A 15740-nucleotide genomic window follows, 5' to 3' on the forward strand; every position below is an offset into this window, starting at 1 on the left:
TGCCCATATTTAAGAGTTCAAACATAATTACGGCCAGCAGAGAGGAGCTCAGACGTTCAGAGTAACTGGAGAGATAATGGAGATTATCTGACAGAAGTTTTAGATCTTCTAACAGTTGGACCCGAGTTGAGAAGAACAGGATCTGTTCTTGGTTCTGTCTTGATTTTGGTTTGCTCCTTATTTCACGGTATTGGGGGGAAAAAAAACTAATTTTACATCCACATCTGCTGGGCTGTGACTTTAAGCAGGCTGGTGCTGCTTTGGTGCATTTTTTAATCTGCATTTTAAGGTTTTTGTTGAACCCAGTAGAACTTTTTCTTCCACTTTCCTTACCAGAGGGAAATACCATTAAATGTACTGGAACCATAGAGGAAATCTATAACCAAAATGTTAATTATAGTCTTGAGAGTTTAGAAAGAAAATATTTAATATCAATAACATTCATTTAGCTCCTCAATTTAACCGTTTCAACGATGAAAGCGAAGCAGTTCTGCTCAGTCCGAACGGTTTCTTTCACGCCCATAAAGGATTTCTCCACCTGTGTTTGAATTGATTCAGTCATCCAGTAGAAAAAAAATCTTTAAGCTCACTAAAATGTATTTCTTTCTCCAACTGATTGCTGGATTTTCTGCAAAAACAACATTGACTGAGCTGCGACACAAAGGGACGTCTTCAGCGGTCAATATTTCATTTCTGTCCTTCAGCCTCTCAGCGGCCAAAGTTGTCCATCTTTTAAAACACAAAGGAAAATCTGATGTCTTAACGAAGCGAAGATCAATAACCACATTGCTTTTCCCCTCTTGACCAATCAGGGGTCCTCCGAAGCACAAGCCTCCTCCTCCGGTGAAGGCAGGCAGCTCAACGGAGATGGTGAGTGATCGGCGTGGCTTCAAATCAATCCTTATTGTCACCACAGTTATATTATCGTCTCTCACACACACACACAGATACACACAGTCCATTTGGGCAGTCATAATGGGACTAATGGCTATTGATTGGAGATCTCGGTTGGCTTCCATGTGCCCAAATAATTATCTTGGTTTGTAAAGAGCACCATTAGAGCACTTCGTTATTTTCCCTATCATTCCTTCGCATTTTGGTGCGCTTATGTAATGTGACTAAAAACCCAGTAATTTTATGTTGATTAGACATGGAAAAAGGTGCCTAATGGCTTTTAATGCCCTGGCTAAAAGGACGGTTCATGTGGTTCAGCAGCGAAAGGGTCTTTTTTAGACGTTTAAAGGTTTTTCTGTGAAGCAGCACCTGTGGTACATCACCAGGCTGTGACTCCTAAAGCTTCTGGTTTTCAGGGCGGTGAGCGGCGACGAGTCTTCTGGCTCAATCTGAACGCTTTTTAAATAATGCTCTGTGCTGCAGCATTTAGAACTCCTTCACTTTTGTTGATAAAGTTCTCAAATTGTTGTACAACATACCCACATGTGTTTACTATGAATGACTCTGATTGAAGACCCTCTCAGTTTATCGCAGACTTGGTGAGTTGATGTCAAAGTAGAGCTGAAACGATCAGTCAGGTTAATCGCAATGAATCAAGATTATTAACGATTAATCGTTAACTGGAGCATACAGACTGAAAAACGACCAGTTGCTGAATGAACGACACAGTCAGAGCAGTAATTATACCAAAACTGTTCAAAAAATATGGATTTTGCATTTAAGATATAAAAAAATGAAACTTTGTCTGTAATTAATCTCCTCCAGTTTCGCCTTCACCTGGTTCAAATTCAGTAAATTAAATTTCTCATTGAGCAGCTTTTGCTATTCAGTTATTTTTTGGTTAATTGAATAATAATCTCCACATCAATCCTGCACTGTATTGATGTTGCATCAAGCAGAAAGTCGAGTTTTTCACATCTTGATGTTAAAAGTATTTTTTAGCTCTAAATGCATTTGTTACTACAAAAGATCAAGTTTACTCTAAAAGATTGCTATGCTGCTGCAGATTAAACAATAAAATGTTTATTTCTTTATCTAACAAAGAAACTTTTAGGCATTTTTAATGTATTTCTAATATTATTACAGATTTAGGTCAGTGGCATCTATAACTTTCTTGACTGATGTCATGCTTTTTGAAATTACTAAAATGAAAAGCACAATTATTTTGTATTTAAAAATACATACAATTATATCCAGTCTCCTCTTTTTTCTTTCTTTTTTTTTTTTGCATAATGAGCGAGTTTTGTCCAGTGTGAGTGTCGGCTAATTGAAGTTTCAGGCCGCAGATGCAAATTTGAAAGAATAACTTCTCAAGCTTACAGCTGTTATCTTGTTAAAGGATAAATTATAGTTTGGTGCTGGAGCAGCTCAGCCAACTGTTTGCTCTCAGCTGCGTCTGTGGCTGCTGGCGGCTGGAAGGGAAGATTTTCCTCTGAGTGACTTGACATCAGGGTTCTCCACTCTGGTCCAGATTAGACATCCAGACCATGAAACTATCGCCTTCCAACCAATCAAAGCAATAAAAAAAATGGAAATAGTCATCCATTACATCTCACTGTCAGCAGAAGATCTTTGTGAAAAATATCTCAGCAGATCTGATTAATGTTCACCTTTTAGAAGATGTAACCATTTGGTGCATCAGCCTGTTCATACTAACATCCTTTTATGACTCGATAGATCAGGATGTAGTTGAAAAGTAAATTCAATTCAAAAATTGAACCTTCTATTAGATTTCAAAGGAAAGTTGAGTGAAAGGAAAAACTAAAATGGAGACACATACAATGAGTTTTACGTCAGGGTTGTTTGTTGGGAAACTAAGTACAAGAAAATGGTGAAAAACGAGTAAAGTAACTTTGTAGCTCCTGTGTGGTGGTTCTCCAAGTGTTCACTTTGGCTGTGCTTTGCTTACCAATCCTTCATCCATCCATCTTCTTTACACCCTTGTCCCTCAGTGGGGTCGGGAGGTGCTGGTGCCTCTCCAGCTAACGTTCTGAGGCGGGGTCACCTGGACAGGTCGCCAGTCTGTCACAGGGCAACACAACCATGCACACACACTCACACCTAGGGGCAATTTGGAGACAGTCATGTTTTTGGACTGTGGGAGGAAAACCCACGCATGCACAGGGAGAACATGCAAACTCCATGCAGAAAGACCGGGGCCGGGAATCGAACCCAGAACCTTCTTGCTGCAAGGCAACAGCTCTGCCAACTGTGCCACTGTGCAGCCTCTTACCAATCCTATTTAAACTAAACTTAACCCTGTTTCCTGTACACCTTTTCTCTATCACACTTTTTCCTTCCACTCAACTTCATGTCATTGTGCTTGGATACAGTTTAAATTGCAAAATAAAAGACTTGGAACAAGCGACTGGCTTTTTTCATTTAAAGAAACACCTAAAAAGGCCTAAATAAACCGTAACATCTGTCACAGCTTTAATCTGTGGAGGGCACAGAAGTTCTCCAGTTTTGTTTGAAGTGAGCAATTTACGAGCCTGGTTGGGTAAAAAAGAGAGCAAGAGCAAGAGAGCTGAAGTAATTTAGGTCAAAATGCATCTGAGGAAATGTAGTCAAAGTGCCACACTAATTGCTTAATTGCAGTGGAAAAACAAGTGTCTCAAAGTTCAAGCCAAAGCTATTTTCCTTTTTAAAAATTATAATTTTCAAAGGGAGTCGAAGCAAAGTGTCTGCTCTTTGTATGTAAATGAGAGGCTGTTGAATGCACCAAAGCTGAAGGATACGATTCAGTGTTGGTGCAAGTGAAGGGTTGTGCTTCTCTTTTCAAAGGGTGTGTAGTCCGACTCGGAGCGTTCCTGAAGACAGCTGTGTTATCTTCTGAACAGATTCTGTTGAATTGTTTCAAAGGCCCTCTCCTGTCTTCTCCACTTGACTGCTTGTTTCTGTGCTGTTTTGTGTTTTTTGCTCTCTTTCTGCGCTGATTTGTGTGCATGCAGCTGAACAAGCCGTCAGAGCCGCCCACAGCCACAGAGACTGTGCCTCTGAGCCCAGGAGAGGTTTACTACGAGCCCACAGGGGGAGAGCCTGTCACAGTAACTAACACACACTGTTTATGCACAAACACAACGTGCACACAGATCCAAACCAATGCTTTTAAGGCTGGCAGACGAACAGTGACAGAGAACTGCATGCATATGGACCAGTAGGAGCTGTCCGCTTTGTTCCAGTCACTCACTACTTCTTAAAGGAACAGTTCAGATTTTTTTGAAGTGAAGTTGTGTGGAGTACTAAGGAGAAGTTTGTAACTGTATACCGGAGCTTTGAGTCCTTTAGTGTGAGAGTTCTGGCATCAACTCTGACTGCAGTAGTTCAGTTTGGTCGCTTAAAGCAGCAGTATGTGACTTTTATAAAACAAAAAATAACTGGTTATGTTTTTTATTAAAACTGTCTCTATGTCCTCAGAGTAATATGAGAACAAAAGCAACCAATCAGAGCAAGGAGAAGGGACTTAGCGCTGTCAATCAACCTCAGGTGCTTGCTGCTCAATATGCTAATGGTGGAGGAACAACTTACCATTACAGAAAAACCATTTATAAACCATGCTAACTAGCATTAGCATTCACCGCAAGCTTTGCTAGCTGCAGTGTAGCTGAGAAAAAAAGGGAGAGAGAGAAGGGGGTGACCCTTCTCTCTCTCCCTTGGCGCAGTGGGAGAGAGAGCACCCACTGCGTGGCAGCGGTGATTGGTAGCACTAAGACCCGCCTCCTGGCTCTGATTGGTTGTTCCTATTTAGCTCTGGAAGAAGTAGTATTACTGAAGTACTGTTAAAGTAAATGAGCTTCATCTCAACTTCTCCAGTGTCTGTTTTGGATGTTTGCATTATTTTTACTTTCCACCCTGACACAAATGAATTCCACTTCTAGCAGAAAACCTCCAGGATCTGTTGTAGTTAAAGGCAGGACTTTCTGCAGTTCTTCAGAGCTTCATGCTTCACTGCTCCTCCTCAAACACCAGATGCTTTTCTTTGGCCAGACAGTTCTAGTTCAGTTGGATCTGACCAACAGATGTGGTTCCAGCATGCAGAGTTTTCCTTGCTCTCTATCCTGGGCAGGAATCTAGTAATAACCCCAGCAGGTCTTATTGGCTCACAGGAGACTTTGTCCCTCGTTTTCTTGACAGGTTTTTTGAAATCCAGAGCTTCCTGTCTCTGTCCTGTGTGGTTCGGTGAATTTCTTAATGATACTTTCCTTCCAGTTCTTTACTAATTATCCTCTTTCTGCCTTGTGAGAAAGCTGCAAATGTGTTTTTAGGTTTAAACTGATTTTGTTTTGCTTTTGGCATGACGCTTTCTACACTGACCAGTTCTGATGTTTCAGCTTTGGCCTGACTTTACAACACTAAGCATTTAAAGGACATCATCTCTCTAAAACTCCTGCTCGGATAATAGTTTTTGATTTTTTTTAATGTGCATAAGTAAAATAATGCAAGCACAGGATAATTGAAAAAGCTGTGTTAAATTTTTTATGCTATCGCTTTGGAAATTGTCATGCAGCACCTTTTAAAGCTTTTAAGTGCAGAGCCGTAAAGATGTGATTGTGCTGCTGAGATGGTCAGTTTTCCAGCCGGTTCTATCTCCTCTGCAGGGATTAAAGGCCCCATCAACACAAACGCATTTTGTTTTAAAGCACATAACTTTTGCTAAGACCCCAATTGGCACTCTTTTAAACTTTGCTGACCTCGTCTTAGTTTTAGGGATTGCTTTTTAGATTGAAGTCCAGAAAAAAGGAAACAATGAAGCAGAACCCTGTGATAGATTCCTGCAGTAAATGGTTTTTATCGGTCATTTTGTCCATCAGCGCTTTATTAGTTGGCTTTAAACTGAACTGTTTATACGAGCAACTGAGAAATCTCCAGATTTCTGTTATTATTCTTGCTCCTCTGTTCTGTCTGGAGCCAAACTATAGTTTTCTTCCTGATTGGCTCTTATGATCCAGAGTGAATTCTCAGATTGTTTAAAAAGCAGCCGAGTCTCCATGTAGAGCTGCACAGACCAACTGAGTGATGAATATTGTCTAAATGAGAGATTTTCTCAGTGCAAAAGAACTCTTCTTTTCTGTCTTATCTGATGACATTGCAGGAACATCTGAGTTAACCTGTTTTAGAGAAACCATTGCTTATTTTCTCTTTAGCTTCTCGTAGCCTGGAGCCAAGTACAAATGATTACCTTGTGATCTCACAAACCTCTTGAGAATCCATCTTGTCCAGAGTGCAGCGTTTTTCTTTGATCTTTCTTTTCTATACTCTAATAATCTCCAACAAATCAGTTTTTTTCTTCCTTTTTTAAGAAAGGTGTCTTTCTTCAAGAAAGCCTTATTCTCCCAGACTTTGAAATATATTCCACTTGTTCACTGGAACGTTTTTATAACTTATGATGCTAGAGAAATGTGGCTTCTCTTGTTTTGAATACAAAGAAAATACTTTCTCTGTCGGTTCCAGGGTTTACGTATATATGTGGTTTTCTCTTTTTGTGCTTTTAGAAACTTTCAAAGAATCTGGGAACTAGATTATTGTAAAGAACTGAAATGCAAAACCTTGGGATTTAAACTTGAGATGATGTCTGTATTTATCTTTATGATAATAAACTACAAAAGTTTATTTCAGTTATTTGGTTGCCACAAGAAAACTTTCATTGAATTATTTCAGTTCAGGGTGTTTAAAGTTCGGTTTGGGCTCCTTTTCCAGCCCTTAAAATGATTTTGTCAACTGACATAAATTTGCAAGAACAGTTGATGTAAAAGAAAACATTTAAGTATATTTACACTGACAAATCTGTCTTTTATTTGTATTTTTTCTTAAAGTTTTATTTTAATTGTGCGCTCCCATTTATTAAATTTACCTGGATGCGACGTGTTTTTGAAGTTTGCAACATTTTCTTCAAATGAATATCAGTTTGCAGATCCATTTTCTACAAAGGTCAGACCACTGAGTGAATTTTATCAAAATATTGCATGTAAAGTTATTATTAGGACTACAAAAAAAATGCAAACTTATTTTTGAAAAAGATTTCAAAAATACTCATGTGGCAAAATGTCTTGACAGTGATGAAGAGTCGCCTAAATAAAATATTTAAAAAATTATGTTTTTATTCATTTTAAAGTTAAATCCAAACTAATAGGTAAATAAAATAAAATTAATGATTTTTTTATTATTATTATTATTTTTTACAGTTCCCCCAGATGCATCTCACATCGGCCCTGCTTCTGTCCAGAAAAATATCAAAATGGACATTATTTAAAAAATGACTCCTGATTTCTTTGGCAGGAATTTTTGGCGAAGCTGAAAAAACTATTTTATTTTATTTTATTTTATTTATTTATTTTATTATTTTTTTTTTTTATTTAAGGGGCCCTTGCAGTAGGTGTTTATTGCCAACACTAACCACCAAAGCATTACTGTTTATAAGTTATTAAATTTAAAGAAGAAAACATAAATGAATATAAATATCTGAACAGTTTCTGACTTGAGTTTTCCTGATAAAATGCTGTAAACATGACCTTGTTGACCTTTTTTCAGATGCTGGATGAGGAAGCCACCGACGCGCTGAACGGCGGAGCCCCTCCGGTCCTGAACAAGGACGGCTCTGATGGTCACCACGGCAACGACTCATCCAATCACGGGCCCTCGTCCGGCAACATTCCTCGTGGCGAGAGCTTCGTATCGACCCCCATGTATGTGTAGCCGTAGCAACGAAACCACAACAGAGGCACACGGGAAAGTTTCAGGTCACCTAAATTAGAAAGGAAAACGAAGGGAGAGGCCATGACACCTGTTTCTGCTTTTCATTGTAAACTTAACCTCTAAACTTTTAAAGTAATCTGCTCACGGATGGTTTTCGGTTTTATTTCTTGCGTTCACATTTCCTTTTTGTGTTTACATCGAAGCCACAGCTTGTAACTCGGGATGGCTAACAAAAGTATCAAGCCTGTATTTTCCTTTTTCAGTTTTCTTTCTTTAAACACTTGTGAAATTCAGTTAAAGTTTCTGTCTTCTCAAGCCAGGAAGCCTTTGAAATCATATGTGTTACTGCATAAGATGAGGCGGGCTTTAACACCGCATGCAGAGCCGCTGTATAGATGAACCGGAGCTCTGATTGGTTACTCTTTAAAATCCACATTTCCACCAAAAACAGTCAGAAAACTGCCTATTCCTGGGATTTAATATGAGATGTTTTATGCAACGTTTTGTGCCATGACGTTTAACATCATCAAATTGTTGTTAAAGTGTGAGAGGGAGGCTGCTGAGTCTCAGCTTCTCTGTTTACAGCCATGGGACATAATTTAAGCAAATTTTTCTTTCAAAACAAGATTGTAACACTCGTCTGACAAAAAAAAAAAAAAAAACACCTTAAAAAATTCCTCCAATCTGTTCAGAAAGTAACAAACTCCCATATTCCTGTCTGAGAAACACACCAGTGAAGAAACGGTTCTACCAGAACGGATTCACACCCTTTTTGTTGTTTTTTTACATTTTTCTAACAGAAAATCAACAAACACCCTTCATAGCAAAGTGAAAACATGTTTTCAGACATTTTGGAGTGTTTTAAAAATGTAAACATAACACTCCTGGTTTAATACTTTGGAAAAGCAACTTTGGCATCAATCGAAGCCTCGGGTTTTGTTTGAAACTCGAGTCTTTCAGGATGTTTGGATCTTTTCAGACAATCTGAAATCTGCTTCTGAAGGCTGCCTGCTGCCATTTTGGAAGCTGAATTATCACCCGAGACTCCAAAACAATCCTTGTGTTTGGTGGTTGTCTCACCCCGATGCAAAGCAGTGTCCCAGTTTCTGCTGCACAAAAATAACCACAATGTTTACAGACAAATCTTTGAATTTTTGTTTAAATATGAACCGTTAAGTCTGAGATCTTAAGTAGATAAATGTATAAATCATCTTCAGTCAACTGAATTTATCACAGTTGGACTCTAATTAAGCTGCAGAAAGCTCTCAAAGTGGCTCCATTTTGAGTGAAATAGCAATGGGAGGGTGCACTTATGTACCTCTGACTGAAAACCATGTTTTCAGGTTGTTGGTACAGAGCATTTTCACTTTTTCTTTTTTTAATAAAACTATTCAACCTTTAAACAAGTCTCTAGTATATGTGGAAAAGTGAATTTTCTGGCGCCGTTGTTGTCTGAGCAGCAAAGCCTTCGTTAACGTGAACAAAGGAGACGAGTCATAATTCGAAGCTCTGTAACCTGGCAACATCCCATAATTAAGATGCCGTGATCCGTATTGGTTGTGTTAATTGCAAAATCTGGTGGCGCTGCAGCTGCGTAAATCAGCTCATAGCAATGCACAACGTTGGGGTTCATAAAGATTCACCAACTGTCACACAGACACATTCCTCCTTTCAGAAATCACACTGTTTTTAATTATTTAAAGTATATAAATACACTGTCATAATGTTTCAAATCTGAGCATATATTGGAGAAAAACTGCCATTAAAACCATTTCAACCATTTGAAATGATAAACTATTCTGATATATGCAGAACATTTTGCTTTTTAGCTAATAAGGGAAAAAAATCCAACCTCCCCTCATCCTGCTGTATGTCCTCTGGCTGAAACTGAAATTGGTCAACACAGATGTCAAACGGTACCAAATGATAAAAATTGTAAATAGCATTGATAATATTGATTTATAATATATTGTTGGTGACATGTGTATACATAAAATAAACAGGTGTAGGTGTTATTAGTGCCTCTGTACAGGGGATGGAAGTCAGCTAAACGTCAAACAACAGACTAAAAAAACAAAGTGTATATTACTATTTTGCTTTTCACAAGTCCATTAAAGTCGTCACTTAATACGAAGATGTTTTGAGTATAAAAAAATAAATGGTGTGGATTTTATTCCTTGTTCATGTTGCTCTGCATGGCATGATCAGTGGCTTGTAGAAACACTTTCCCGAGGCTGTTTGCCCAAAAGAAATCTTCATCATTTGTAAAAACATTTCTGAATATCGGAAAAGAACGTTGCTTTTCTTTTTGTTTTGTTTTTTTACAATCTGTGTCTCGATGCATCTGTCATAATCATGCACACCACAAGCTTAAATCTAATTTAAGGCGTGTGTTCTTTTGTGTTGTGACAGCTCCCCAGGCTGCCTGTGTTTGTCTTCAGCACAAATCCAAAAATACAGTAGTCACTGAATTTCTCTCAGCCACAGAGTGCAACACACACAGAAATGCAGTTTGTTTCTTTGTTTTTTCCTTACCATGCTTCATCTTCCTTGAGCCTCACAAATTGTCCTGAGTTCATCATGTCGGCTGTCAGAAAGCAGGTTGGAGCTGACCGTCTCGGCTACAACCAGCACAGAGCTGGTGGATAAACTGCAGATTTCTAGAGCTGGTCAGTATGTGTAAAAGCTGAGTGAATGATGAGATGGATGATCGCTTACTTTTTATGAACCACAGGCACCTAATACACTTATTTCCTGAGATAATAAGGGAATAAAACTTACAGTATCTATGTTTAGTCAGTATCTTTCCTGCTGTTGAACATCCAATGTGACGGTAATGTGAAGAATCATTAAGAAATTATCACTTTGGAAGCTACACTGCAAAAACACATTTTACCAAGTATTTCTGGTCTAGTTTCTAGTACAAATATCTTAGTACCAAAACTAACTTTTCAGCATGATACAGGAATTTAAGTCAATAATTCATGAAAAAGTACTAGTTCCACTGAGATTATTTTTAATTTTTAATTCCTCATTATTAAGGAATTGTTTACTTAAAACAAGCTCCTATTTCTTGCCGAAAAGTTTCTTGAAATTCATTTTTGTCTTGTTTCAAGTGTACAAAGATATTTGCACTGGAAACTAGACAAAACATACTTGGTAAGATTTTGTGTTTTTGCAGTGTAATCGCTACTCCAGCTTATTTTTTAAACAATTCTTTACAGACTCTAGAAAAACATTAGATTTTATCTACTTTATCCTATTTGTAGCAACACAAACATTTTACAGTTTAATAGACCACATAACTGTTATGAAAAAGTGATGAAGCGTTTTTTTTTAAAAATCCTTTAAAAATCTAGTTTGTGATGTAAACGGTGCAGTCGGTTAACTTTGAGGGGAAAAGTCCCATTTGAGAAGCTAGCTAACTGAAACTTAAGCTAACAGCAACTCAATTTACACAAGTCAAAAAGGTTGTGGCTGAACAGTTTGCTTTTGATTTACAGAGGAAAACAGGTAATTGTTGTTTTCTCTCAAATTTCTTCTGTGAATTCCAGCTCAGACTTTGGAAATCGACAGGTCCAGCTGGCTGTTCTACGGCAAAACAGTATAGTATCTATAGCTAAATAGATGGCGCAGATAAACAAATATCAGGTAAAAGTTGTAAAACATTACTAATGTAGGATTTCTTCATAATTTTAAAAAGTTTTAAGTTAAGTTATTTTTATAAACATAATTTTGCTTCAGATTGGTCCTGTTTCAAGTAGCTGTTAGCTTGATTAGCTGCTAGCTTGATTAGCTCGTAGCTAAAGTTAGCAACTTCCATAATTTCTCTGATTCTTCTAGTAAAACACGGCCTGTTCGCTAGCAGTAGAAAAACTAATGAAAGAAAACAACATTCACCACAGGGTCTCCTTTGCTACAGCGTGCTCACTCAAATATTTAGTCTATTTTCAGGAGGAAGTAGCAGATGTACACATTTATTTTTAAGTGAAATTGGAAAATTTCTAATATATGAAAAGTAGTTGCTTTTCTTTAACTGTAAGTTTTGATTCTTTTCTGAAAATATTTAGTTATGGAGGGAGAATGCTAATGGAGTAAAAGCTTTTCAAGTTCCTCTGATTGTAGGCTCTGATGTTATTTTTCTTTAAAGGGAATGTCTGCATGCTGCATGGATATTTTGGGAGAAAAAAGCTATTTCCATATTTTGCAGAAAAGCTTGTGTCACATTAGCAGCCCAGCTTTTTAATTTGCTTTTCTGTTGCAGTGTTGGACAATCATGTGTGATGTATTTTATAGCCCTGCCGCAGAACAAAAAGCTGTCTTCAAAGAGGGAACGTGGCGCTTTTGCCTCTTTTTGTCTGTAAATTAATTTCACTAAATGAATGAATGTTTAGTTTCCTGTGGATTAATGTGTTTAATGTGTTTGCCAGCAGGCTGCTCTTGATAGATTGAGGAAAGGGGGAAAAGACAATCATCAGGACACATTACATCAGAGACCAATGACACTGCAAGCGTTCAGTTATGAGTTTTGGCTCTGCCGTCTCATTGGAGAATCATTTGGCTTTACCCAGCGCCTCACATTTAAATGCAGTGTGTCATTTAGAGGTACCTTGAAATGTATGATTTGCCAATTCCTGATGGTCATGAAGGTCGACACTTACTGCGAAATCTGAAAAGAAATCAAATGTGTGAGTCTGTGCATGGGCCGACAGGGCTCCACGTTCATAATGAGGAGATCCTGCAGTAGCTCCAGACGGATCATTTAACAGATGAAGAGTTTGTCCCTTCAGTCGCTGCTTTGCATTTCGGCCAAGGTGCTTGTTCGGTCTCCCCACCTTCACAATTACGGGTTAAACGCCACAACCATAAGCTGTGCACGTCAACGATAAGGTTGATCAGTCTGAATCCTCTCCTTCATTAAGCCTAATTATTCCAACATTTTTTTCCTCCTTCTGTCTCTCCTCTTCATCCTTTGTCACTTCAGCTTTTCGTCACGGAGCCAGACGTGCCTTCTTTTGTTATTTTTAGCCTTTCAATTCTCACATTTTATTCTTTGACAGTAGAAGCGCTGATGAGACGAGTAACAAACACAGGATGTGTTTGAAAAGGAAAATAGGAATGCTGAAACAAAGCCACTCTCATGCACTGGAAATATAATCATATCTTTGTGAATGTTATTGATTTAGTTTCATTTTCTTATGTATCACTTATCATTTTGTATGCTTTTGGGGAATTATACTGTATATGTTTTTCAATTCACTGTCTTGTCAAATAAAATGTAAATCAAAAAGACTGTGATCATTATTTCAGGAAAAAAATAAATATGTTAGAAATTATGAGGAAAAAAATCCCCCTACATGAAATCATAAGCTCATTTTTATTCATTCTGAATAACTGCTTATAATCTTCAGATTAGTAAAACAGACCAAGCATCTTTCAAGTTTCTGTTTTTGCTCTACACTTTTAGTTTGATTTATTTCAGATTTCTGGTATGAGACAGATAATCTGTCATCTCCCAGTGCTACCTGGAAACAGCCAATCAGAGCCAGGAGGAGGGCCTTAGCGCTGTCAATCATGGATGTGCTCAGCTGATTCCCACTTGCTCTCTGCAACAGGCTCCTGGTAGCAGAGCCTGCTGTGAATGCTCAGGCTAATTAAGATGGCCACCAATGACGACGGACAAGCAGTTCTCCTGAAACTGTAAGTTTTCTCAGATATGAGAAATTTCCTACAAAAAAACTGAAATTTCTGAGATAAATTTCTGAGTTTCTAAGATAAATCTCAAAATTTCAGTGGGGGTGGGGGGTTCTAGAAAATTTCTGGGATTAATCTCAACATTTCACTTTTCTTGCAAATTTTTAACTTGAAGCTCAGACATTTCCTTGTTTTTCTCATACAGCATTTCTGAGATTGATCTAAAAGAAATTTGAGTTTCTTAAAGCAAATTTTCAACTCGTCAAACTTAGAAATGTACTCCTTTTTATTTTCTACAATGCCCCTAATCCACTTTAATAAAATTAAGCAAACTGACACAATTCTGCAGTTCTAAATTGTTTTTAGACAAATTTGGTTCTTTTTGGAAAAGTATAAGAAAGCCTCCATGTTTTGAATCCAGGACTCTACTGTAGCTCCGCTTTGAGAAGCTTGTTGAACATGTTTTTGATCTTGTTAGCCGTTGGATTTGCCTGACTTTCTTTTCTGTGTCTGCATTTTATCCTTCAGTGTAGCTGCCACCTAGTTGCTGTCAGATCAGATGAGATGAGACAAGCTCATTGTCAGCGAGCATTTGTTCACTTTTGTGGCTAATTAACCGTATCGTTAAGTTCATCCTGGTCCCTGCTGGGCTCAGCGTTTGACAGAGATATAAAGTGAGTGAGGAGAGGCTCCGACATCAGAAGCGGTTTAGTTCAAATAAAATCTGTTTGCTGACGGAGGAGCAGCGTGAATAAGAAAACCCCAGGGCAGCAGCTCAGCGTTACCTTCAACCGTATATGTTTCCCATCCGGAGGTGTTGGGTTGAAAACTGACATGTCTGGCAGCTGAAGTTTGATTTCTCTGACTGATCAGTTGTTTTTTTTTCTTATATCTGGATTAAAGATGCTCGTCGTGACTTATGAAGACGGAGAAGCAAACAGAGCCGGAAAAACGAGCTCATTCAACAAGTTTATCCCAAAAACCTGTTGTACTTTATATTCTACACTCCTCTTTTCCCTTTATTGTTACTCGGAGGCATTGTTTAATAATGTATTTTACCTACTCACTTTCAAGTCTGCTGTAGCTTATACTCAACAGTTTCCTCTGAAACCTTAACAGAGAAATTCGTTTCTCTATTTGAAAAATAGACGGTTTTACTGTGTCTGACTCTCTATGTATATAATTATGATGGTTTTTTGCTTACTATTCGTGAAAACCTGATGTTTAAAGTTAGAATGTCACATCAAACTAATAAAAGAACATTTTCAATACAGAAATGTAGTCTTAATGAAAGCAGTGTTTAATACCTGCTTAAAGGGGCAGCATTATGTGTTTTCTACCACAATACTTCCATTTATAGCACAATAAAGTAGCTATGTTAAGCTATAAAAATGCAAAAACTTAAAATTTGATGCTTTGAAATTGGCCTCTGTCTCTTTAAGAAGCTCCTGTTTTTTCCAAAAGTTTAATTTTATTTTTGTGTTGTAGTTTCTCTGCTCTAAAATGGTTGTTTTGATTAGCTCTCAAATCATTTTTGCACTTTATTTAGCAAAAAAAAATGCACACAAACTTGTTTTTCTATTGTTTCTGTGTGATGTTTATGTTTTTAAAGTAATTTGCTGACACTTAAACTGTCCAAATTCTGGAAAAAAAACCACAAAATAACTAACAATCAGGGGTTACATAATATATCAAACATATCAAATTGATACCAAAATGTTTATTGTCAGCACTTGAAAACCTGACTGACACAATAATAATTATATCTTGTTTGTAAAACATTTTTTAAACAAATATCACAAAGTGCTTCACATTAAAAAAATTAAAACATCAAAAATGACACAAGAAACAAAAAGTGAACCAAATCTATTAAAATCTGTAGCAACGTGTAAAACAACATGAAATAAAATACAAAAGAAATTCAGACTTATATTCTTACTATTCAAGTTTTAACTGATGACTTAAAAGAAGACAATAATGTTTCAGTAGAAATATTTATTGATCATTGCTTTACAGCTGAGATATCTGAGAATTATAGTCTTCTGCTTTTCTAACATTAAAAAGTGACAATAATTAACTGTGGGCAGATGTATGACGTCTATAAACGGCTTTGTGTATAAAATTCATGACCATAAAGTGGATTAAAGTTAAAATGACTGAACAAAGTGACTGAATACGCAGCTTAAAGGCTTTTTGTGTGCAGCTGTCTGAACTGTCTGCAGTGATTTAATCATTTGTTTTTATTTGTTGTCATTGTGCTGCTTGCTTCAGATAACATTACAGGTAATCCTCATTAATAAATAGCCTCTGGCTTTCTGCATCACGGCTCTCATTACCTTCTCCATTTATTCCTCCATCCATCTATCCTCCAGCCTCAGCCCAGAATAATTAATCTTTTA

At 37.4% G+C, this 15740-nt stretch overlaps 1 protein-coding gene across 3 annotated transcripts in view; it reads left to right on the forward strand.

The window, feature by feature from the left end:
* Positions 1–12937, forward strand: part of pvrl2l (PVR cell adhesion molecule related 2 like) — a 318248-nt gene extending 305311 nt beyond the window's left edge. For 2 of the 3 annotated variants that reach the window (XM_014998419.2, XM_088010488.1), the window contains exons 8-10: positions 813–870; positions 3906–4001; positions 7483–12937. In XM_014998419.2, coding sequence (XP_014853905.1) covers positions 813–870; positions 3906–4001; positions 7483–7647 — 319 coding nt within the window. In that variant the 3' untranslated portion in view covers positions 7648–12937. The remainder of the gene's footprint in view (positions 1–812; positions 871–3905; positions 4002–7482) is intronic. The other variant, XM_014998496.2, reaches the window with a different exon arrangement.
* Positions 12938–15740: the final 2803 nt, after the last annotated feature.

The sequence above is a fragment of the Poecilia mexicana genome, unplaced genomic scaffold, assembly GCF_051168715.1.
Source record: "Poecilia mexicana isolate PSO_F unplaced genomic scaffold, ASM5116871v1 scaffold_11, whole genome shotgun sequence".
Lineage (NCBI taxonomy): Eukaryota > Metazoa > Chordata > Actinopteri > Cyprinodontiformes > Poeciliidae > Poecilia > Poecilia mexicana.